Genomic DNA, 22,876 nt, shown 5'->3' with positions numbered 1-22,876 from the left:
TCCATTTCTCAGATGTGAGATGAGATAATGGTGTAATCCCCAGTGGTGTAGGAGAAGTGTGCAAATTTGGTGAGTGGTGTCCTGCCTGCTTCCTCCTCAGACTCAGAGTTCTGGTTGATACCCTCAAAGGGAAGGCCTTTCCCGGAGTAAGCATCACCTCTTTGGGAATGGGAAGTCAGGCAGATGGAGTGTTGTTCCCATTTTAGGGACAGAACCACTAGGCCAAGAAAAGGGCTGACCCCCAAGCAACGGAGTCCTGGAGCCAGAAGTAGAACTCTGGGGAAACCCGGAACATGCAGAGACGAAGAAAGCAAAGAACCTTGATGTGCACACTCAGTGAGCATAATGGGTAACCATCTGTCCTGTGGTCCACATGGGGGCTGGTCTACCATGGGAGTCCCACAAAGCCTACCAGAACAGACACTCAGTGCAAGTTCACTGACTTGATTGAAATCTCTGTGCCGGCCTTCTGGGGCTTGCTATGTGGCCTCCATGTCCCTTTCTGCTCATGTCTCAGGGTGTAGGACCACAGCACTTACATGTTATAATTTTAGAAGGCTGGGCAGGTGGTCCTGATGCACAATGTGTGACCAGGGTCCTCAGCTCCAGTTCTGGCCCAGGGTTTGCTGAATCTCTGGGTCCTGGACTTCCCTTCCTTGGACTTCTGTGGGAGAAAATGCCACTACTCTTAGAGGGTGGGGGGTGTGGAGGGTAAGGGTAAGACTCCCAGCTCTGGGACTTGCTGCCATCTTTTCACCTGGTGGCTCACACAGTAAAGAATCTGCCAGCAGCGCAGGAGACCTGGGTTTGATTCCTGGGTTGGGAAGATCTCCTGGAGAAGGGAACGGCTACCCACTCCAGTATTCTTGCCTGGAAAACCCATGGACAGAGGAGCCTGGCAGGCTATAGTCCATGGGGTCACAAAGAGTTGGACACAACTCAGCGACTAACACTTTCACTTTGGGAAATCTACTAACCACTGCCAACAGTGTGCTTCTTTTCCTCACCTGTAAGGAGTGGATCATAGACGCACTTATCTCAGGGATGGTTTGCCGGATGGACAAACATGTTAACTCCTGCATAGATGGCACTGGAAAGTGTGCCAGGTAAACATCCAGCAAGTGTGTGCCAGGTCTCCTCATCTTCTCCAAACTCCCTGCTGAGATAGACACTTTGCCATTCTCTTACTGGAACAGGTGGATATGGGTGGATGCCAGCGTGTGCCAGGGGCTTCCCAAGCATGATTTCAGACCAAGAGCCTAAACACACATGAGGCATTAACGTGCTACCAGCAGGAAAACCTCTGGACATTAAGCGGCCCACGGGACCCTCTAAAATCAGCCTGGCCAGAGTACTGCGGCTGCCACTGCACCGTCAATTTCTTCCTGGCGCTTTCCGGGGCATACTGGGGTCACCTAGACAAACATTTCTAACCACGGAGAGCTGCGTAGACCCCAGGAACTTCCTTGTTGACTGCCAGCTGGTGCCGGGAGCTGGGGATTCAGAGGGCCTGCCCTGACCATTTGGGGACATTGACCGAAAAAGCGGCTGGACCGAGAGGACAGTAAGCAGAAGAACGGATGAGGCTCTCAGGAGCCAAGTCACGGGCAAGGGGCAGCCATTTGCGAAATCTGAGAGTGATCAGCTCAGTCAAGTTTTAAAAAGACCTCTGGGCGTTTCAAGAAAAGGTGCAAACCATAGGAAACCTGTCAGAAGGTTTGTACAGTTGTCCGGGCAGTTGTCTGAGAGGGACTTGGCCCAGGCTAGGCGGGAAGTGGAACAGAGGCCCCCGTGGGGATGACTTTGAGGAGGGAGCCGAGCGGGATCCTAGGTTCGTGCCCCGGGGCGAGAAGGGGCGGGCCCTGGGCTCAGGGTCAACGGAAGGGGCTGGTGGGACCTGGACCGCAGCGCGCGACTAGCGCGCGCACCCTCAGGGGAGCAGTTTCCGGCCGGAGCACTGCGCAAGGGACTGGGAATGGCGGCGCAAGTGCAGAGAGTTCAGGGAAGACGGCGCGCCTAAGCCCGCATACTCAGACTGGCTGCCGGCTGCGGACACGGTGGTGGTGTGTGGGCCGGACTGGGGCGAAGTTCTGGGGACCCCTATTGTGTACGGCTCCCCTCGGAGACCCGGGCACTGGAACCTGTGCTCCAGCAGCGGCTTCCGTCACTGCAACTCCCGGCAGGCCCCGCGCCACCCTCAGGTCCCGCGCTGGCGGTTCTGCCGCGCTGCATTGTGGGGCGCGTAGTGCCCAGCTCTACGCTCGCGGAGTGGGCCGGGCCCGCGGGAAGGGCGGCCGGGCGGGGTTTTGGAGCGCGGGCAGTTAGTTCCAGTGTCTAGGCGAAACCAGGCCTCGGGAGGCGGGTTGGTTTGCGGGACGCCGCACGGATTCGCGTCCCAGGTCAGAGCAGCACACGTGTTCTTTCGCTGCCCGCCTGGGAGGGATGGAGATGGCCCAGAGAACCGAGGGTGGGAGCCGCACGGGTGGGAGGTTCCGAGCCGCCCAGGCTGAGGAGGGGGTGGACGGTGGTGGGGCGCTGCTGGGAACTGGCTCCTCTGCTGTGGCGGAGGTCAGTGCAGTGTCGTTGCGGGTGGAGCACGTGGAACTGCACCTCCGTCTCTTCTGTTGCCTCTCCAGGAGTTCGGTGGAGCTGTGTGGGGCGGGAGAACAGGGCAGGGACGGCACCTCTCCGAGCCCCTTGTGATGGGATGTCACAGGCTCACCTTCGGACCTGTCCGCGGGAGGCACTGCCTGCGGGAACTGATGAAGTGGCCTGCACTCGGGAAAAGCTCGCTAGACACAGGCTTGTTGTCATTTCCGTCTCTGCTGTAGGATCTCGCGTGGAGAGAGGCTCCTTGTCCCCGCAGTGCAGGCTGGCATCACTTGCCTGAAACCGCTGAGACTCTGAGATGTTCAGAGGAGGTTTTGTCTCGCAGATCCACACAGCCTGCACTTCAGCCAACCTCTGTGACCCCCCAAGAGTAGACCAGTATGCCCAAGATAACCCTGAAAGGTGTGACAGTGGACTTCCCTTTCCAGCCGTACAAATGCCAAGAGGAGTACATGAGCAAGGTTTTGGAGTGTCTGCAGGAGGTGAGGCTGCAGACTGAGGGACTTGTACCTGGGGATGGGTCAGCGTGGGTAGAGCCTCTGCAAAGACCTAACGCATCAGTACATACACCTCCTGTTAACTTTGGCCAGGTCCTACTGGTAATGCTGCCGTTATGGATGTGGGCCTTAGCCATAAATAGGGCTCATGTTTTAGGTGGAGTAGGAGAGATGCTGAACAAATAAATTTAAAAAAGGTAATTCTAGATGGTGATGAGTTCTATAAAGAAAGGCATAAGGTGGTAGGCTTAAGAGCACCTGGGGGAACCTCACTGAGAAGGTGGTGTGTGAGCTGAGGCCCAGCGATGAGAAGCAGCCAGCCATCTGAGGATCTGGAGGACGTATTTCCACACAGAGGGGCAGCTGGTATCCAGCCCTCATCTGGGGCGGTCATTAAACCTCATGGGATACAGCTAGGGTCCTGCTGGGTTTCTGGGCATGCCCTCTTGTCTCTGCCCAAGCCCCCAGCCCTCAAGGGCTGCATCTGCAGCTGGGCACGTTGTGTCTGCTCAGGCTCCCCACTCAGGCTCCCAGCTGAGAGCTATGTAGGCCATCAGATCTCATCAAGATCATGTTAATACTTGGATCCAGAATTGTAGAATGGAACTCCTATTTTGAGGCTTGACACCTAATTAATCATTTTCCTATTTATGGCATGTTAGAAGATACTGTGGTGGTGTTTTGGGTAATGCTCTGCAAATTGTTTGCTAACATGTATTGACCTAACCTCCAGCTTTTGGTTTGGGAGTGGAAAGATCCTGTGGAATTTTATGCTCTCTGCTGGCTGCTGGGCTGGTCTCAGGTGGGCTGTGTGGCCTGCGGTGCCTGCCCCCTGCTCCCCCCTGACCCTTTTTCCCCACCCCATTCAGAAAGTGAACGGCATTCTGGAGAGCCCCACAGGCACAGGGAAGACACTGTGCCTTCTCTGCAGCACACTGGCCTGGCGAGAGCACCTCCGAGACGCGGTCTCTGCCCGCAGGATCGCTGAGAGGGCATCAGGGGAGCTCTTCCCCGACCGCACCTTGGCGTCCTGGGGGAACGCCATCCCGGAAGGAGATGTCCCAGGTGATGCTCCTTCTGCCCCACTCCTGGCAGGGAGGTGGGAAAGGAAAGGGGATTTGTAGCTGCCACGCCATTTCTCATCGTCCTAGCTGTAAACCTAGGGTCATAGCCTTACAGACAAATGAGGACTCTGCAGAGACCCACTGCTCTGCTTCCTGGTCACGATTTCAGGCACCTGATGCTTAGCTGTCTGTGGGTGGACTTAGCTTAGTGCCCGTAGCCGTGACCTGTCCTTCTTTGTGCTGGGCAGCCTGCTACACGGACATTCCGAAGATCATCTATGCTTCCAGGACTCACTCGCAGCTCACGCAGGTCATCAGCGAGCTCCGAAACACTTCCTACCGGTGGGTCGGGGGGTGGTCTGCCAGGACTCCACCCTGGGACACCCTTACTGGGCTAGAACCCTGAGCTCCTTGTGGCCATCAGGATGTCAGCTGTAGGTGTGGGTGGGGCAGCGGAGGTGGGGCTCTGCCCTGTGTCGGAGCTCCCGGCACTTCTACAAGAGGGCTGTGTCCCCTTCTTCCAGTGTCCCATGAGAGGAGTGTGGAGGTGGAGGGGCCTTCCAGAGGCCTGCCCTCATTTCTCAGCCTTGCCTCCTCACTTGCCCTGGACCCTGACTCAGGCTGGGCTAAGCCGCAGGGAAAGCCCCTGTCAGTCCTGGGGCAGATTTCTGCCCTGCCTGCCCGCTCTGGTTGCCTGGGCAAGTGAGCCAAGCTTCCCAGTATAACTCTTGGCTCTTGTCGCTGGATGGCACTGGGGCCCCCGCCCTGTCTTCTGCCAGGCCCCGAGTGTGTGTGCTGGGCTCCCGGGAGCAGCTGTGTATCCACCCTGAGGTGAAAAAGCAGGAGAGTAACCACATGCAGGTGCGTTCCCGTCCCTGCCTGTCTCCTGGGGTTCTGCTGCTGCTGCTCTGTAGGGGCTGCCCAGGCTTTAGGGCCTCAGCTGTGCCCTGGGATGTGGGGTAGGGGAGCAGGGTGAAGAGCTGGTGGGGTGCCTGAATGGTGGCAGGGGAGGGCAGGGTGCAGTTGTCACACAAGCCCAGACCTTGTGTCCCCCAGGTCCACTTGTGCCGCAGGAAGGTGGCAAGCCGTTCCTGTCACTTCTACAACAACGTGGAAGGTGAGAAGGCTCATGCGGCCCCTCCTCGCCTCAGTGAGCGTGCTGCAGGGCGGGGAGTGTGGGCGCCTCTGAGGGTCGAGCTCGGCGGCCTCCTATGTGCAGGGGCACCTGGGCTCTGTTTCGTGACATTGGCGAAGGAGCTCATACGGGCTGAGGGACTGGGCTTTTCGGGAGGGTCCCCGCCATGCCCAGTAGGGGAGGTTCCCTGGGCCTAAACTGTCCCTTCTAGGAGTCTGGAATTGAGGTGCCTGTCAGGTAGGAATGCCAGTGTGAGCAGCCCCTAGGACAGGCTAGGTACTGGGTCTCTGGAGAGCATTTCTCTTGGGGTCTTAGCCGCCTTCCACAGCAGCTTGTGGGTCAGCTTGCTCCCTCTGGTGGACCAGCCTTCACCTGCAGGGTCCCTCACCTCACCTGGAGGGACCTTGAGGAGGGAGGGGCCAGGAGGCCAGAGTGGGGTGGGGAGCTGGGGGGAGCTTTTGGCCTACAGAGGAGGTACCCTCGGAGCTGGTGCCTGCTGGTCCCTGGGCTGCAGGCCCCCTCCCACTGCCCTCAGCCTCCTCCCCTGGGTCTCCCGTTGGTGCTCAGCCTCAGCCTGTGGCTGCCTTCTAAAGCACAGAGCAGGGCTCCCTCAGGACTTGGTTGAGGCTTGGTGCCCTCCCCAGGGGCTGCCTGGAGTCATTCCATCCCGGATGACCCCTGTGGTCCAGGGGGACTCGGTGAACCTAAGAGCCTGTGTTCACTCCCACCGTGTCCCCAGAGAAGAGCCTGGAGCAGGAGCTGGCCACCCCCATCCTGGACATCGAGGACTTGGTCAGGAGCGGGACCAAGCACAAGTAAGCTCCCCTCTCGGCCGCCCCAGGCTGGGCTCCCTCCACGTGCAGAGGCACATCCATTTTTTTCCTTTTGAAATCATGAAACTAACGTTGTTCGGTATGAAAGTACATGCCAGTTGTGAGGACTGTGAAGTTCTAAGAAGTGAGACCCTTCTTCCTGGCCCCCAGCCCGCCTCTACTCCCCAGGCATTGAGCTTGTCTTCCACCTGACGTGCCCCCCACCCCCGACATCTGCTGCAGCTTCATGGATTCAGGGCTCTGGTCGTGGGGGCACAGGCCCGGCTGTCCCCTTTCCTCCCGTCTCATCCACCTGCCCAGGAGTGGGCCTGGGGCTTTTGTAGATTTTACACGAGTGAGTGGTCCACTCACACGGTTGAGGACAGATGTGTAAGATGTGTAAGCCTCGCTGCCCGTGCAGTGCCCCAGCACCTCCTCCCCTCCAGGCTATGCCCCTACTACCTGTCTCGGAACCTGAAGCAGCAGGCGGACATAATCTTCATGCCCTACAACTACCTGTTGGATGCCAAGGTGAGGCCTCAGCCTGCGCAGCTGACAGTGCCTGATGGCAAGAAGGTCCCAGGCTCAGAGGTGCCAGCAAAGGAGCCCTTACTGGTTCTGGTTCCAGTATTAGATTGTTGCTGGGAGCTGCAGGCTGGTGCCGGAGGACCAGCCTCCCTCATCAGCAGAGCTGGGTGGGTGGTGGGAGTGAGGGACTGCCCGGGGTCGCTGTCCTCCCACTGGACACCACAGGGCAGCCCGGGCACATCAGCCCCAGCCCAAAGTCCCACCTCTTGCTGTAGAGTCGTCGTGCACACGGCATTGACCTGAAGGGGACGGTTGTGATCTTCGATGAAGCTCACAATGTGGTAAGTGTTTGGGGGCCTCCCAACATCCCCTTCCTCACACAGAACAGCTGGGCCGTCCTGTTCAGACCTCCGTGCCCCACTGTCAGGACCAAGCAAACTTGGGCAAGGCAGGCTTCCAGCCTGTGCCCGCCATTTCCACACAAGACCCCAGAATCCCCCTGCCATCTTATCCTTCTCTTCCCTTTGTCCCTGTTGGCTGCCTCTGTCACCTGCTTGCTCCGCCCCACCTGTTCTGCGGCCTCTGCCAGGGCCCAGGGACCGTGTCTCCAGGCGTGGCGGGCCTTGACCGGGGTGCTGGAGGAAGACCACTTGGGGAGCCTGGCATCCTGGGCCAGAGGTGGTCACCCTCAGCCCCACTTGATTCCAGGCAGTTGTTGCCATGGGGGCAGTGGGCCCAGTGGGCTGGTTTTGACTCGAGAGTAGCTAGAAGCCAGAGTTTAGTGGGAAATTTATTAATAATGGCAACTCAAACAAAATAGTTTTTCAATACTGTCTGGACCAGACGTCCACCTCTGGGCCAGTTTGAGAGCTGGCCTTGAGATCACAGGGTGGGACTTGGGGGGCTCTCACTTCCTCTTCCCTCTGCCCCCCGCCCCACGTCTGCCTCCCGGAGCCCCATGACAGGTGGACTTGGGCTCACAGGAGAAGATGTGCGAGGAGGCTGCGTCCTTCGACTTGACGCCCCACGACGTGGCCTCGGGGCTGGACGTGATTGACCAGGTGTTGGAGGAGCGGACCAAAGTGGCACAGCAGGCCGAGCTCCACCCAGAGTTCAGCGCAGACTCCGCCGGGTCAGGTGAGCTCGCGGTGGGGCCCACAAGCGGGACAGGGGCCAGTCTGCCCAGCACCCTTCTTTCCACTTGGCTTCTGCAAACATCAGCTTCTGTTCGGCTTCTGGAAACATCAGTTTGTCAGGCTTCTCAGCCTCACAGACTAGGGGGCTGGGTAACCCAACGAGTCAGCACTTTCTCAAGTCCTTTCTACCATCTTCCTGGGGCGTGGATCTACTTCTGGGTAGACGTGAAAACCAGGGATGTTAGCTGTAGGGATGTTCAGTAACAACCTGTGAGCATCGTGCGCATGAAATGTTCTCTTCTTGGAGTCCTCACCCCTTTTTCTGTCTGATCAGGGTATGCATAGAGGTGTTGGTGGACGCGGTTAGTGTGTGCACGCGGTTAGTGTGTGTGTGTGGTTAGTGTGTGCATGGATTCTACACGACCTTTGGTAGTTAGTAATCCACGTTTTGCTCACCCAGACCACTTGGTAGCAGGGGTTTCTCTGTTGAGTTGTGGTGGGTTTGTTGCATTCGCACCTGCCCTGTGGGCATCTTCCACATCCCACTGTGTCCTCACACAAGATGCAGCAGGGTGTGAATAGCCCTTGCCTCCCAGTCCCACACGTGGACAGACTCCGGACGGAGCAGAAGCCCCTTCTCCCGTCAGGCTGCCTGCTTCTGCCTGTGAGGGTCCCGGGTCCTCTCTTGTCGTGCTCACAGGCTGTGTTGGGGGGAGAGTGGGTTTGTAAATGGCTTTGTGTGTTTAACACAGAAGTTCTCAGACATGTCAGCTTCAGGACCCTTTAGGTTCTTAAACTTTCAGTTCTGGAAATTTACTAAGCTTTGTTTTTGTGAGTTACATCTACAGATAGTTATCCTGTTAGAGGTGGAAACTAAGAAACTAAATAACAAACTGTTTTGTGTTACTCGGTGTTATGTGTCAGTTTCCCAGGTCTGCCCTAACTAAGTACTACACCCTAGCAGTGCTGGGTCAGGTGTCAGCGGGCGGCCCCTTCTGCGATTCCTGGGGCGTGCGCCCCAGCTCTGGTAGCTGCTGGCAGACCTGAGCTTGTAGACACGTCACTACAGTCTAGCTCCATCTTCACACCATGTCCTCCATCCTTGGGACATCAGTCACCAGATGAAGGCCCAGCCCAGTCCACTAGGACCTCATCCTAACTGACTGTGTCTGCAGATAAGGTCACATTCACAGGGATCAGGGGTTAGGATTTGAACATAACTTTCTGGAGAGTACAATGCAATCCAGAACATGTTAACTTAAATAGCCTTTTTTAATATAAGGTAATTGAATCTTGTAACGTGATAGCACACGTCACAGCTGTGTTCATTTCCCAGTGCTGCTAAAGGAAATACCCAGATGTGGCTTGAAGCAGCACATGTGTTCTTTCATGGCCCCCAGAAGCCCGGGAGGATCTTCAGCGCCGGCTCCACTGTGGGCTGTGGAGGAGACTCCATCTCCTGGCCTTTCCCAGCTTCTTGGGGCATCTTCTCTGACCCTTTGACGACCTTCCATCTTGCTTAGGGTCCCCAGACAATCCAGAGTGATCTCCCCATCTCCAGGTCTCAGCATTATGGCACCTCCAAGTCCCTTTGCCACAGAGCTGACATAGTCAGTGAAGTATAGTAGCCCCTGCTCACCACAACTAGAAAACACCCGCAAGCAACAAAGACACAGCACAGCACAGCACAAAAATAAATAAAAAAGAAACCAAAGATATTTCACAGGAGAAAGTTTTTGCAAATAATATATCTGATGAGGGGTTTGTATCTAAAGCATAGAGAAAACTCATAACAAAAAGACCACCCAACCCAGTTTTAAATGGGCAGAAGATATAAACAGACACAGATGGTCAATATGCTCACAAAAAATGGAGCCCATTGGTCATCAGGGAAATGCAGATTAGAACCATGATTGGTGTGTGTCCCTGGGTCCCTCCGAAGATGACCCCCTGCCCCCACCCAGCTCAGGCTGCTGCTTCCTGTCCAATTGGGACAGCGTGGGTTTCAGGGCCAGCTCTCTTCTGTGGCATCCTGCCCTTTACGCCAGCATCCTGGCTCCTTAGGACAGCCGGTGGAGCTGGAAGTAGGTAGGTTTGTGCATGTGCACTTTTCCCTCCCCAGGGCTGAACTTGGAGCCAGAAGACCTCGCTAAGCTGAAGAGTAAGTGCCTCTCTTTTCCTGCCTGTGCCCTGGACCCCCACAGCCCCAACCTGATAGCCCCCTCCCGCCACAGTGATTCTGCTTCGCCTGGAGGGGGCCATCGATGCTGTGGAGCTGCCTGGAGACAACAGTGGTGTCACCAAGCCTGGGAGGTGAGGGCTGGAGTGGGCAGGTGTGCGGGGAATGTCTTGGGTCACAATGCAGGGAGTCTCCCCATCCTGGAGGCCCTGGAGTGGCTGCCAGCATTTCGTTTGGTCCTTGAGAAAGTTGGGACCACTCGCTGCTCTGGTCCAGCCCTCTGTCTGCAGTTGCCTTTTAGAATGAAGCACCACCTTCTGTTGGGAGGAAGAGCAGGTGTAACTCCTTGCATGCTGCCAGCTGTGCCAGCTCAGGATGCAGGCCCTGAGCCCCGCCTGCTCTGCTGTGCTCAGACCCTCTAAGGGCCCAGTTGCTCCCCACATGGCCCAGCCGTCTCCTAGGCTCGCGCAGGTTTCCTCAGCAGTTTCCACTACCCACCTCCTCCCGACTCTTTTTCCAGAACTGCTCCCTGGATGCCCTGCCCAGAGCCTCCACTCCACAGAGGCCTCCATCTGAGGCCTGAGCCCCAAGCCCAGGTCTTTCTCTGGGTATGCAGGTCTCAGGCAGACTGCTTTCCTCTCCATGGGGGCTTTTGAGGGGAGAGGCCACTCCCCTCCAGCTTTGGGCCTCCCTGGAGGCTCAGAGCTTGTTTGCAGGTGAAGGAAACTTAAAATGCCTTAATGGCTGTTATGTTCCCAAAGTGCAGAGCCGCCTCTTTCTCATAGCTACATCTTCGAGCTGTTTGCTGAGGCCCAGATCACGTTTCAGACCAAGGGCTGCATCCTTGACTCCCTGGACCAGCTCATTCAACACCTGGCAGGACGTGAGTCCCGGCCACGCACTGGGGCCGCCCCTTCCTCTGGGCCACTGACTGCTTTCTGATTGGGAGGCTGAGTCCTTAGAGCGTCTGATGGCATGTATCCCATAATGAGCAGTCTTCCTGGTCAGCCCCTTTCAGGAAAGAGGATTGAGGGGCTGGGTGGCCAATGAACCGTGGGCCCCACCACTCTCTCCTCCAAACCTCCGTGCTCTTTCCACCCAGAGGGTTCCCCAGGACCACTCCCCATTGGTCTCCCTGGGGGCACCCAGCCTTGCTGTGCTCTTGGCCCCTGGGCAACCCCAGAAGCCTTTGTGCTTGTCCTACTGACCCAAAGGAGACCCCCTGGGAAGAGGGGAGAACTGTCTTCTGAGGGTACGCCCCTCACTAACCGCTGCCCCCACAGGTGCCGGGCTGTTCACAAACACGGCGGGCCTGCAGAAGCTGGTGGACATCATCCAGGTAGGGAATGACTGCCGCCAGCAGGTGGCGCCTCTTCTCCCCATGGAAGGTCGGGGCTTTCTCTGTGGGCTGCTGATGGTGCTAGACTGGCAGCAGGGCCAGCTGCCCCAGCACATGCTTCAGGTCAGCCCCACAGTGTGGGGTTCCTCTCACTCTGGGCACCTGCTTCAGGCCTTGAGGATGGGACCAGGCGGGCAGCGGGTCCCCCAGATTTTCAGACAGGCCTGGCCAGCTGTAGGCTCTTCTTGTTTCTTACTGACACAGCTCTTCAGGGGAAAGTTAATGATAAGTGGATCCCAGAGTAGGGGGGAGGGGGGCACAGACACTGTGCCCTGTTATTGCTGGGCCAGCCTCACCCAGAGGGTGCCCAGACATGGATGGGGTGAGTGTGTCCAGGTGACGCCTGTGAGCATTGGTGGGGCCTAGGGCCGGTGTTGGGATCAGTGGTGGGTTGCACATCCCTGGGCCAGGCCAGTCTCACTCTGGGCTTTGGGATCTTGGAGGTGGGGCAGCTGAGGCCCTCTTGGACCCGTGGAGACCCCACCTTCCCTAAGCCAGGGGACCAGGGGCTGTCACGTGCCTCAGGGCCACTGGTGTCCCCACCTCCTGCCCCTGACGTGCCATTCTCCTCGGGCTCGGCTGAGGCACTTCCTCCACTCAAGTGGACAAGCTGGGGCCTGTCTTCTGTTAGCTGGGTAGCTCAGGGCCTTTGTTCCTCCTTGCTGGGCCTTTCAGCAGAGGCCCCTCCCTGGCCATTGGTCCTTGGGACATGGGCACCAGAGGCCCTGTGTGGCATGTGTGTGGCTGCCCATGCCTCAAGGAGTCACGTTGAGGGGGTCCCTAGCTGCGTATGCTCAGTGGGCTCGCGGCCCTCGGTCACCTGCCCAGCAGCGCCTGTCACTGTCACCCCACCTTGTCCCTCTCGCCAGCCCTTGCTGTGTTCCAAGGCCACATGCCCTCTTCCACTCCACTGCATGGGTGGCATCCATGGGGCCCCTGGCCGCACCCACAGGTGCTCGTCATATTGGGATGTGAGATGAGTAACTGCTGGGTCACACTTCCTCCAGCTGGAGGGGACAGGACGTGCCAGCGAAAGAGAATGGCCTGCAGGCAGTTCAGGCAGCAGAAGATGCTGAGTCACCCGCGGGGGCCACTTAGAGCAGCTGCCAAAGGAGATTCCAAAGCCACGGGCTTAGTGGTGTTTGGGCTCCAGAGAGTCTGGGGCAGGGAGCAACCCACTCCGTAAAAGGGTATCCGGGGAGGGGTGGGGCTGCACAGGCCTGGAACCCAGGGCCCTGTGAGGAGGGGCAGGAGGGGTGGGCAGAGAGTGCCACGAGGGAGGGTCTGCTTGGAAGGGCAAGGCCAGGGCCCTGCAGTCAGGACTTGGGACTCCTAGAGACCCAGCAGGCGTGATGGGTCACCGCACGGACGGTGGAGGCCTTGGACGCCCACTACCCTGGCATGGAAGTGCCACGAGGAAGCAGGCAGAGCCCAGGCCTGAAGGACCACCACTGGCGTCCTCCTCTGTGAGCCTGGCTGTCTTTCCAGCCCCATTCCTGCCTCACAGACAGGACAGAGCCCCCAGGGTGGAGTGCCGAGCTGCCGGCAGGCTGGCACCAGAGCCAGCCAGGAGGGAGCCACACCTGGCCCTCCCCCGCAGCCGTGCCTACGTCACTCAGCACAGGGCGACCACACTGGGGTCTGAAACTTCTCCTGTCCCCTGAAGTGTGGGAGCTGCTCTGGGGCCACGGCATGGGTTTGCAAAGGAAGCCATGGCCCCAAAATGGCCTTACCTGCCAGTGTGGCCTCCGCTCTGGGATGGAGTCATGTGTGTGGACCTGTCCCTGCAGGGAGATACTTGGGCAAATTACTAGGCTGGGTGTTTTGCCATCTGGATGATGGAAAAGCTTCTTAAAGCTCCTCTTGCCCTTGGCGCTTACTCCTCACAGGCTGCACGGTACCCACGGGCTGGGCTTCTGGGGTCTCACACAGGGCCGCAGGGTGCCTGCTGCTCCTCCTGGCCCCGCACCCACGTCCCCTGGGCCCTGCTGGAGTTTGCCGCAAACAGGGTGCTGATCCATTTGTAGGAAGGTGTGGTGGGTAAAGCTTCTGCCTCCAGCCGCTGGTGGTGCCGGTCTCCTGTTCTCATAGGAACCGGGTAGAAGTCGAGGTTCTGTGGTCAATGTCCAGCCCAGCATGAGGCCCCTGGGAGCGTGAGGCTGTGGACGCACTGTCCCTCCTACGTGTGTCTTGGCCTTGTCTCTACCGGCCAAGTGTCAGCTTCTTCCTTTTCTGTGAGAGCCTCCTGAGCCTCGGCCAGGACTCCTGGACCTTTGGGCTGTTTTGGGGCAAGCCGGGGCTCTGTAATGTCCAGAGGGCTGCCTGAGGCTCAGTCTCTGCTCTCCAGGGCGGCTGTACCGTCTGTTCTGGAGAAAGTTACATCTGTGTCTTATATATTTCCAGTGTTAAATACTTTCGTTGCTATTGAGAAAGGGATCTTTTTAATGCACCGGTGCTTGTGTATGAGAAACCCATTGACTTGTATCTGTTGGTCTTGTGTGAAGCTGTCTCACTCAGTTTTCTTTTCATTCAAGATGTTTGTCATTCTGTTTCCTGGGTTTTCTAAGTGGACAGTCATGTTGTTTGTAATGTTTAGTGTGCTGTACTTTCTGCCCCAATATTTATGCCTGCTGTTGTTTTTTCTTGGCTTGTTGCGTTCACCAAGAGTATAATTCCACTTGTTTTACTTAGGGATTAATTTCATCTTTTTAGTTCTCAAGTAAACTGAGGTCCTTTGCCCTGGCCCTGAGCCAGCGCTGGGGGGGAAGGGGAGGCGAGCTGCTGACCTGGGCCCGGTGCCCATGAGAGGTGGGGACTGGCGGCCGAGGAGGGGCCAGCAGGACTGCTGTATCGCATGGGGCAGCTCTCTCCCCTCAGCCTCTTGGCTTGGAGGCAGTGGCGGGTGACGACCACGCCCTGAGTGCCCGTCTCTCCTGCGTGGGAGCAGCATGTCAGGAGAGGCAGTCTCAGGTGTGTCCTGCTTACCTCATCCCTCATCTCTGCCTTCCAGATTGTGTTCAGCGTGGACTCTGCCGAAGGTGACCCTGGTCCCATGATGGGGCTGGCATCTCAGTCCTACAAGGTGGGGCTGCCTCCAGGATGGGGCTCCTGGGTGGGATCTCAGTCCTACCAGGTGGGCTGCCTCCAGGATGGGGTTCCTGGGTGGGATCTCAGTCCTACCAGGTGGGGCTGCCTCCAGGATGGGCTCCTGAGTGGGGCCTGGGACACACGTGCACTCCTGGGACACCTGTCCACTCCGCCCCTCCAGGTGCACATCCACCTGGATGCGGGTCACCGGAGGACAGCTCAGCGATCAGATGTCTGGAACACCACGGCGGCCAGAAAGCCAGGTATGGCTCCTCGTGGGCAGGGACACGCTCCCCCTGAACTGGGGTGGCTCCTTGTCCAGCTGTGGGCTCCTGGCCGCCTGTCCATCCAGCCTTATCTAGGTGCCACCCATCTGTCTTCTGAGAGTCCGAACAGAGAAGCCAGAGTGCCCCGAGGCTGGGCTCCTGGTCCCCAGCATCCTCCGTGGTCACTCCTTTCATTGCTGGGGCAGGCTGGCCTGGGGCAGGCTGGCCTGGGACATTATGGGCCCGGGTCCGCCTCCATCCTCCCCACTGAGGGCAGGTCCCATCCTAAAGGTTGGAAGAGCCTTCTCTGGTTCACTTCTGGAAGTGTCACTGCTGGCCTGTGATGTGGCTGTGATCCCAGGGTCACAGTGCCAGCATCCGCATTTGCTGTTCCCATCTCGTTCTGTGGAGCACGGAGGGCAGGGAGGCATGTCTGTCCTGCAGGCGTCTGTAGTGGCTTCCTGCCTCCTGGGACTGTGGGCCCAGGCCCCTCCCTCTTCTGCAGTCCCACCTGGTGTGTAGGGAGGGGACTGGCTCTTCATGCCCTGAGCCACAGGGACCTCTGGGGTTGGAGTGGGCTGATCTCTCTGGAAGTGACCTCAGAGCCCTCCTCTGACCCCGGGGTGCTGACGGGCTTCTCCGGTGTGCTTGCTGTTCCTGGGCTCCCGAGGAAGCACTCAGCCCCAGGCCCAGCTCCTGACTCAGGCAGGCCCCTGGGCAGACTTGCACACCCAGGCCTCAGGGCCCAGCGCCATGCATTGGGAAGGCTGATCACTGTGTGGCTGGCAGCTGGGCCTCATGTGCGTCCCCTGCAGGGAAGGTGCTGAGCTACTGGTGCTTCAGCCCTGGGCACAGCATGCGTGAGCTGGTCCGCCAGGGCGTCCGCACCCTCATCCTCACCAGTGGCACGCTGGCCCCCATGGCCTCCTTCAGCCTGGAGATGCAGATGTAAGGGCAGGTCCTTGTGCCCCCCGGGGGTGGGGCGGCCATCCTGAAGCCAGTCCCCTGCCCTGGGCCGCAGGGTGCTGGGGTTCAGGATTTCACAGGGACAACCCCCTGCCTCCCTCCAGCCCTTTCCCAGTCTGCCTGGAGAACCCCCACGTCATCAACCAGCACCAGATCTGGGTGGGGGTCATCCCCAAAGGCCCTGATGGAGCCCAGCTGAGCTCTGCCTTTGACAGACGGTAGGGGGCCTGGTGGGCCAGCCGGGCAAGTCGGGCAGTGAGTACTGGCCCCTCATGGCAGCAGCCCCCTGGTTCTCTGCAGGTTTTCTGATGAGTGCCTGTCCTCCCTGGGGAAGGTGCTGAGTGAGTGCATGGGTGCCCCCCCAACTCCTTGTCCTGCCTGGTCTTCTAGGGAGGGGGGTGGGTGGAGGGGCTCTCTGGACACCTGTCCCACTGACCCAGGCCATGGCACTTGCAGGCAACATCTCCCGCGTGGTCCCGCACGGACTCCTGGTCTTCTTCCCTTCCTACCCGGTCATGGAGAAAAGCCTGGAGTTCTGGAGGGTGCGTCCCCCCTCCAGTGTTCTCTGGGACGGGTGTGGAGGGGAAGCCCCAAATGGCCAAGAGTCTGTAGGAGGGCCAGGCGCACACCTTATCTGAGAAGTCTCCTCCCATAGGCCCGTGACTTCACCAGGAAGCTGGAGGTCCGGAAGCCCCTGTTCGTGGAACCAAGGAGCAAAGGAGGCTTCTCGGAGGTCCGGGTCCCAGGCCCCCCACCCCCGGCTGCCCTGGGCTCAGGCCACCCTTAGCCCTGCGTGGCTGAGGTCCCGCTGGCCTTTTAGGAAGTTTGGGCTCAGGGATGACAGCAGCAGACCCCACCCCACCCCTCCTGCCCTAGCACCAGACCCTGTGTTTTCTGGGAACGGTAAGCAGATGCTGGGTGCCAGTCCAGATTGGCCTGGAAGCTATGCCGTGAAGAAGCTGCTTGGGCCTGCTGGCCTGCCTCCAGGCTGGGGTGCTTTGTCTCGGAGGGTGATTCCTGGGGCTTGCTCGAGGTGGAGGGGTCAAGGGCCGGGCTGGGCTGACCAGCCTTCCCTTCCAGGTGATGGAGGCTTTCTACGCCAGAGTTGCTGCCCCCGAGTCCAGTGGGGCCATCTTCCTGGCTGTGTGCCGGGGGAAGGTGAGCCTCCAAAGATTGGGTCTCACACGCCTGCCCTTCCTCCCCACCTTAACCCTGTGCCCAAGGAGACTGAGGGCTCTTGACCTGGGGCTGCACCATGGGCAGGAAAGGCTGGTCACATCCCTCAAGCCCCAGGTCCAGCAGATATGGGAAGCTGTGGTCCTTTTGGTCCTAGGGGGTGGGCCCTGAGGTCCTGGAGTGGGCAGGAAGGACAGAGGAGGTTCTGGGAATGAGGACGTGGTTGTGAGGTCCTGGGAGCGGTGGACTCCAAATCCAGCCTGGTTCAAGGTTGGAGGGTTCTTCACCCTGCTCATCCTGGATGCGTGTGGCCATGAGGGTTCAGGCACAGGGAGACCCTTAGGGAAGGTCCCGGGCTTGATGGAGACAAACGGGCAAAAAGTACCTGCTGCCCTCCAGGCTAGTGAGGGACTGGACTTCGCAGACGTGAATGGCCGTGGAGTGATCGTCACAGGCCTCCCGTACCCACCCCGCATGGACCCCAGGGTTCTCCTTAAGATGCAGTTCCTGGATGAGATGAAGGCCCAGAGTGGGGCTGGGGGCCAGGTGAGAGGCGGAGCTGGGTGGGGCTGGGGACCATGTGAGGGGCGGGGCTGGGAGTGGGCTGGGAGTGCTCCAGCTGACATGACAGCCCCTCCCCGCCCCACTTCAGTTCCTCTCTGGACACGACTGGTACCGGCAGCAGGCATCCAGGGCTGTGAACCAGGCCATCGGGCGGGTGATCCGGCATCGCCACGACTATGGGGCTGTCTTTCTTTGCGACCACAGGTGCAGCCCCTCCCACCAAGCTCTGGGGCCAGAGCCCCCACCCCCGACACCGGCTCTTCCCTCTGGCGGGTCTGCCGGAGGAGTGGGCGGTTGGGGTGTGGGGTTCCTAGACTGAGGCCCCACCGCCCTGCAGGTTTGCCCACGCAGACACCAGAGCCCAGCTGCCCTCCTGGGTGCGCCCCCACGTCAAGGTGTACGATAGCTTTGGCCATGTCATCCGAGACGTGGCCCAGTTCTTCCGTGTGGCCCAGAAGACTGTGAGTCCCCAGCACGAGTTGGATGTGCCCTCATGCCCACCCCGAGGGAGGGGCCGGGTGTGACCCCTGACCACCTGTGACTGTCTAGATGCCTGAGCCAGCCCCCCGGGCTGCTGCCCCAAGTCTGGGCGAAGGAGGAGGCATTGTCTCAGTGTCCGTGTCACCAGGCCCCCTCCCCACCAGGAAGGCCATGAGTCTGGACGTGCATGTCCCCAGCCTGAGGCAGCGACACACGGGTGTGTGTGACGGGGTGGCACAGCTGGGTGGGGCCCACAGGGTGGAGGGCAGGCCGCTTCCAGCAAGCGGGTGACATGCTGGGACTGATGACCCGAGTGCCTGGTGAGCATTGGTGGACTTGGCTGCCCACGTGCGTTCCTGCAGGCTCGCCAGTCACCAAGGATACTGAGGGCAGCCTGTGTGTGGAGTACGAGCAGGAGCCCGTCCGTGCCCAGCGGAGGCCTGCGGGGCTGCTGGCTGCCCTGGAACACAATGAGCAGCTGGCCGAGGGGCCTGGCGATGAGGCCCTCCCGGTGGAGGAGGTGAAGGGCTGGGCTCTCTGGAGAGGACATGGATGGCTTGGCCCCTGGTTCCGTGCAAGGGGGCTGAGGGTGCCCTGCTGCTCAGAGCAGTGTCAGTGCTCTGGGGCTCTGAGACCTGGGTCAGACACAGCTGTGTCACCCTCAGGCCTGTGGCTGCCCAACCCTGTTGGGCCCTCGTGAGAAGAGGCCAGCGGAGGAGCAGCGTGGCAGGAGGAGGAAAGTCAGGCTGGTCGGCAGCTCGGTATGTTACCCTTTGGCAGACGTGGGGTTCTGGAGGGGGCCTCTGGCTGTGTGGCTCCGAATGGTGCAAATGGTGCACTGGCCTGACTTGTCTGTTCTTGCTGGGGGGTGGGGTCTGGAGTGGCTGGGGCCCAGGGAAGGAAGCTGGGTAGGCCTGAGGGTGGGTGCAGGGGTGGATGGGGGCGACAGACTCGTGGCATGCACTGCGCTCACCCCCTGTCCCACCTTGGCCTGCTCTGACCCCATCCCAATTCTACTGTGAGAACATCTCGATCTCCACTCAGCTCTCTGAAGCAGCTCGGAGGCCAGTGTGCCCTTCACTGCCAGTTTCATGTCTCCTCCCAGGGTCCCTGGGCACCCCCCCACTCAGGGCACTCCCACCACACTTTGGAGTCCTACAGACTCGTCAGATTCAGGCTTTTCATTTTGCATTTGTTTTGGGTAGTGTGGTGAAGTCCACACAGGCCCATGGGCTCCTTCCCAGAAGGTTCCATCTTCCCCGCTGGGCAGGAGCCAGGCCTGGCCCTTTGGCAGGTTTGAGGTGGCACCTATAATTGGACTGTCTCCCCTGGGCTGGGCTGGGCTGGGCTCGGCACGAGCGTGCAGGCTGACGTGCCTGCGTGTGAGGAGTGTGGTGTTCCCAGCCTCGGATAAAAGCAGTTAAGAGCAGCTGAGTTAAGTCCCAGAAGCTCCGGAAAGCCCCAGATGCCACTACCTCTGTCCATTTTCCTTGATTCTGGGAAGAGCCGGGCGGTGCCCAGGGGACTGACACTGAGGGGGTGGCCTGGGTGCCAGGAGCCTGGGACTCTGCAGGCTGAGCTAGGGGGCAACCTGGGAGCCTAGATGGTCCTGGTCGAGGGTCTGTGGTCAGTACTGGGGTGTGTGGCAGAAGTAGGGCACAGGAATGTTTGACGTCTGGCACATCGAGAAGTGTCCCTTGCTGTGAGCAGATAGTCCAAGCCAAGAGTGCCCACTGCAGCGGCCCCTGCCGTGGGTACTGGGAGCTCTGCAGAGGAGCAGGAACTGCCAGCCAAGAGGGCGAACCTGTGCTGTCCCTCCGCTGTGCTTGGCAGGCCTGACCACCTCGGCTGAAGCCAACCTTACTTGCTGGCCCCTCCTGGCTGCCTTTGGTGACCCCAGCCGGACCAGGCCAGCCAGGCATCCTCCCTGGCAGCCCCAACAGCAGCTTGCTGTCCCTGTGGATGGGCAGGGTCCGCACCACCTGACAGGTGCTGGGCATGTGTGTGCAGGAGGTCCCGGCAGCCAGCACGGACACAGGCAGGGCCAAGCTGTTCATGGTGGCCGTGAAGCAGGCACTGAGCCAGGCCAGCTTTGACACCTTCACCCAGGCTCTGCGGGACTACAAGAGCTCCGATGACCTTGAGGCCCTGGTTGCTCGCCTCAGCCCCCTCTTTGCCGAGGACCCCAAGAAGCACAGCCTGCTCCAAGGTGCCTTGGCCTGCACAGGCTGCCCACTGAGGGTCCTGCCCTGGAGGTTGTGCTGCAGCTGTGGGGTGGGGGCCACCAGGGTCCACGGTTGACCTGCTCCCTGGAAGAGATGTAGGTGGCCCCCCAGTGGTGGCTGCAGCCCTGGGGACCCACAGGCCCAGAGCCCCACTCTCCCCTCCCACAGGCTTCTATCAGTTTGTGCGGCCCCACCACAAGCAGCAGTTTGAGGAGGTCTGCCTGCAATTGACGGGCCAAGGCTGCAGCTCCCCGCACAAGCACGGCCATCCCCAGAGGCAGGGGGCACAACTGGCCCTGGACTCCAGTGGTGAGCTGTCGTCTGCCTGGGTGGGACCCTCAGACTCAGGTCCTAGAGGGGAGGGTTGGTGCCTAGCTCTTGACCTGGGTTCTCACGTGGCCCAACCTCCCGGTTCCTGAGGTCCAGACAGGTGACCCCACTTCAGGGGCCATGGGCCCTTTGAGCACACATGGCGCGGGCCTCATGGAGCCTGGGTCTGGGGAGCCCTGGAGACCTGCCTGCCCCATCTCTACCTGGAGGGGTCCTGCATATCCAGAGCCTGGGAGCTGCTCTCCAAGTGCCCACCTCTGGACGAGATTTCCCCCAGGATAGTCATCACTGGGCCCTGGGATTGAAAATTCCAGCCTGAGTCACCCTCTGCACACCCCACCCTGTGCCTGCCCCCCAGGAAAGAAGCTCCACCTTTCCCAGCTGTTGTGGTGACCTGAGTAGAGTTTGAGGCCAGGTCTCCCCTTGGAAAGACCTTGTCCATCCTGGGGCACCCCTGGACCCTCAGGGACTAATGGGATGGCTGCTTGTCTCTTTTGTTTCTTCAGGAAGGAAGGAGTCTGACCCCAAGCTGACTGTGTCCCAGGGTGCAACCAGGCAACTGGACCCTTGCGAGCAGCTGAACCAGGGCCGGCCCCACCTGGCCTCTGGGCCATTCCCCGCAGGTACTGATCTGAAGAGGTCTCAGGTTAGAGTCAGGAGCAGCAGGAAGACCCTGGGGAGGAGTCTCTGGGGGCCACTGTGGCTCTGATCTCCAGAACAGGGCAGGTTGGTGTGAGTTCCTAGGAAACTGCTGGACTGAGACACGTCACTGTCCCATCAGGAGACCTCAACTGCTCACTGCACAAGGGATCTAGAGCCCCTGGAGCCGAGAAGCAGCACCCATCTACTGTGAGTGCCTACCTTGCCGATGTCCGCCGCACCCTGGGGGCTGCTGGTTACAGCCAGCTTCTGACAGCACTGACCACGTATAAGCAGGATGATGACTTTGAGAAGGTGGTGGCTGTGGTGGCTGCACTCACCACCGAGAAGCCCGAGGACCTGCCCCTGCTACAGAGCAAGTGCCTGGAGTAGGGGTGGGAAGGGGCAGGCAGCAGGGCTGGCAGCGGAACCAGCCTGAGCCATGTTCTCTGCAGGGTTCGGCATGTTCGTGCGGCCACACCACAAGCAGCGCTTCCGACAGATGTGTGTGGACCTAAGTGGCCCAGGCACCCAGGCTCCAGGACCCCAGGAGGGGGGCCCTGCCATGCCTTCTGACCCTGTCTGTGAGGCTCCCAGTCCAGGTAGGGCTGCCTGTTTGGTGCTTCTGCTGCCCTGTCATCCAGTCCCCCTCAACCCTCGCAGGGTGGGCAGGTGGGCAGCAGGGAAGCGCCAGGCACCCTCAGACCTGCTCCATCCTGTCTCTAGGCCCCAGGAAGACCCAGAGCAAGATCTCGTCCTTCCTTATGCAGAGGACAGCTGAGGACACAGGGGCTCCTGGCTCGCCCCTCAGCTTCCCCCGCGGGCAGGCGCAGTTGGAGTGGGGTAGGTCTCCTGGGAGGAGCTACAGGGACTGTTGGGAGTGGGGGCTGGGATGCAGCAGGCCCATGGCGCTCACATCAGACTCCTTGCAGCGGGTGTGGCGTGTGCAGGCTGCAGGGCGGAGGACGTGGTCTTCTTCAAGTGCCCCTCCTGTGACTTCCTCCGCTGCCAGGCCTGCTGGCGACAGCACCTCCAGGTTGGTAGCCAGGCCCTGTGGACATGGTGGTGGCCCTGTGGACACGGCCAGCAGGGGTTGCCCACCATAGTGGGGCTGAAGGGTGGGGGGGTAGGAGGTTCCTGGCAGTGTGTCCAGCCCTTCGTCTCCACAGGTCTCTAGGAAGTGCCCTGGCTGCTGTGCTGCCACCAGAAAGCAGACACTTGCACAGGTCTTCTGGCCAGAGCCCCAGTGAACATGGAGCCCCTCTGGGCACTCTGCAGACACTGAGGCTGCCCTTCCTGGGGCACTGCCTGGACACTTGCCTGTTGGCTGGGGGTGGGCCAAAGAGCCTGCCTGACAGGGAGGCCAGTCCAGTGTCTGTGGTGATGCCCCTGAGATGGCAGTGGGATCTGGGTCCCTGTGAGAGGCCTTGAGGTCACCTTGGGGTCTGGGGTGGGTCCACTGGAATGTGCTTGCCCAGAACTTGAATGGCTGCCAGCCTCTAGGCAGAGCTCCCATAGGAAGGAAGGGAGCCCTGCCCCTCCTGGGGGTTGCCCTCGGCGGACCCGCTGTTCACTAAGGGACAAAGATGTAATAAAGCTGCTGGTACTGCTGGATGTGTCTGCATGTCCTGGGCTGGTTGGAGGGGTGAGGGTGCCAGGGAGGATGGAGGCATCTGGGCAGTCTCCCTTCCACATGTTTTGTCCAAAGGGGAAGCCGCTGCCTCTTCCACCCCGCAGTTGTCAGGCCCTGCCCTTTCCCTGCCCTTTGCCATTTGTGCTGGGG

General features: G+C 59.8%; 1 protein-coding gene across 10 annotated transcripts; it reads left to right on the top strand.

The window, feature by feature from the left end:
• Positions 1 to 1,937: 1,937 nt before the first annotated feature.
• Positions 1,938 to 22,705, top strand: RTEL1 (regulator of telomere elongation helicase 1). 10 transcript variants are annotated; one of them, XM_025000377.2, is made up of 36 exons: positions 1,938 to 2,063; positions 2,936 to 3,092; positions 3,977 to 4,172; positions 4,420 to 4,513; positions 4,951 to 5,032; positions 5,228 to 5,288; positions 6,046 to 6,121; positions 6,565 to 6,649; positions 6,922 to 6,987; positions 7,630 to 7,783; positions 9,905 to 9,943; positions 10,017 to 10,095; positions 10,747 to 10,844; positions 11,245 to 11,300; positions 14,371 to 14,442; positions 14,629 to 14,710; positions 15,529 to 15,661; positions 15,784 to 15,897; positions 15,980 to 16,020; positions 16,136 to 16,221; positions 16,335 to 16,412; positions 16,760 to 16,837; positions 17,255 to 17,401; positions 17,508 to 17,623; positions 17,757 to 17,880; positions 17,969 to 18,116; positions 18,262 to 18,419; positions 18,565 to 18,660; positions 19,910 to 20,108; positions 20,293 to 20,433; positions 20,961 to 21,077; positions 21,236 to 21,469; positions 21,549 to 21,695; positions 21,820 to 21,936; positions 22,026 to 22,129; positions 22,263 to 22,705. In XM_025000377.2, exons 2-36 carry the CDS (start codon positions 2,991 to 2,993, stop codon positions 22,341 to 22,343), a joined length of 3,801 nt encoding a protein of 1,266 aa, XP_024856145.1. In that variant the 5' UTR covers positions 1,938 to 2,063; positions 2,936 to 2,990; the 3' UTR covers positions 22,344 to 22,705.
• Positions 22,706 to 22,876: the final 171 nt, after the last annotated feature.

The sequence above is a fragment of the Bos taurus genome, chromosome 13 (genome assembly GCF_002263795.3).
Source record: "Bos taurus isolate L1 Dominette 01449 registration number 42190680 breed Hereford chromosome 13, ARS-UCD2.0, whole genome shotgun sequence".
Taxonomy (NCBI): Eukaryota; Metazoa; Chordata; class Mammalia; order Artiodactyla; family Bovidae; genus Bos; species Bos taurus.
Note: the sequence above shows the minus strand (reverse complement) of the source record. Positions and strands in the feature narration are given on the sequence as shown.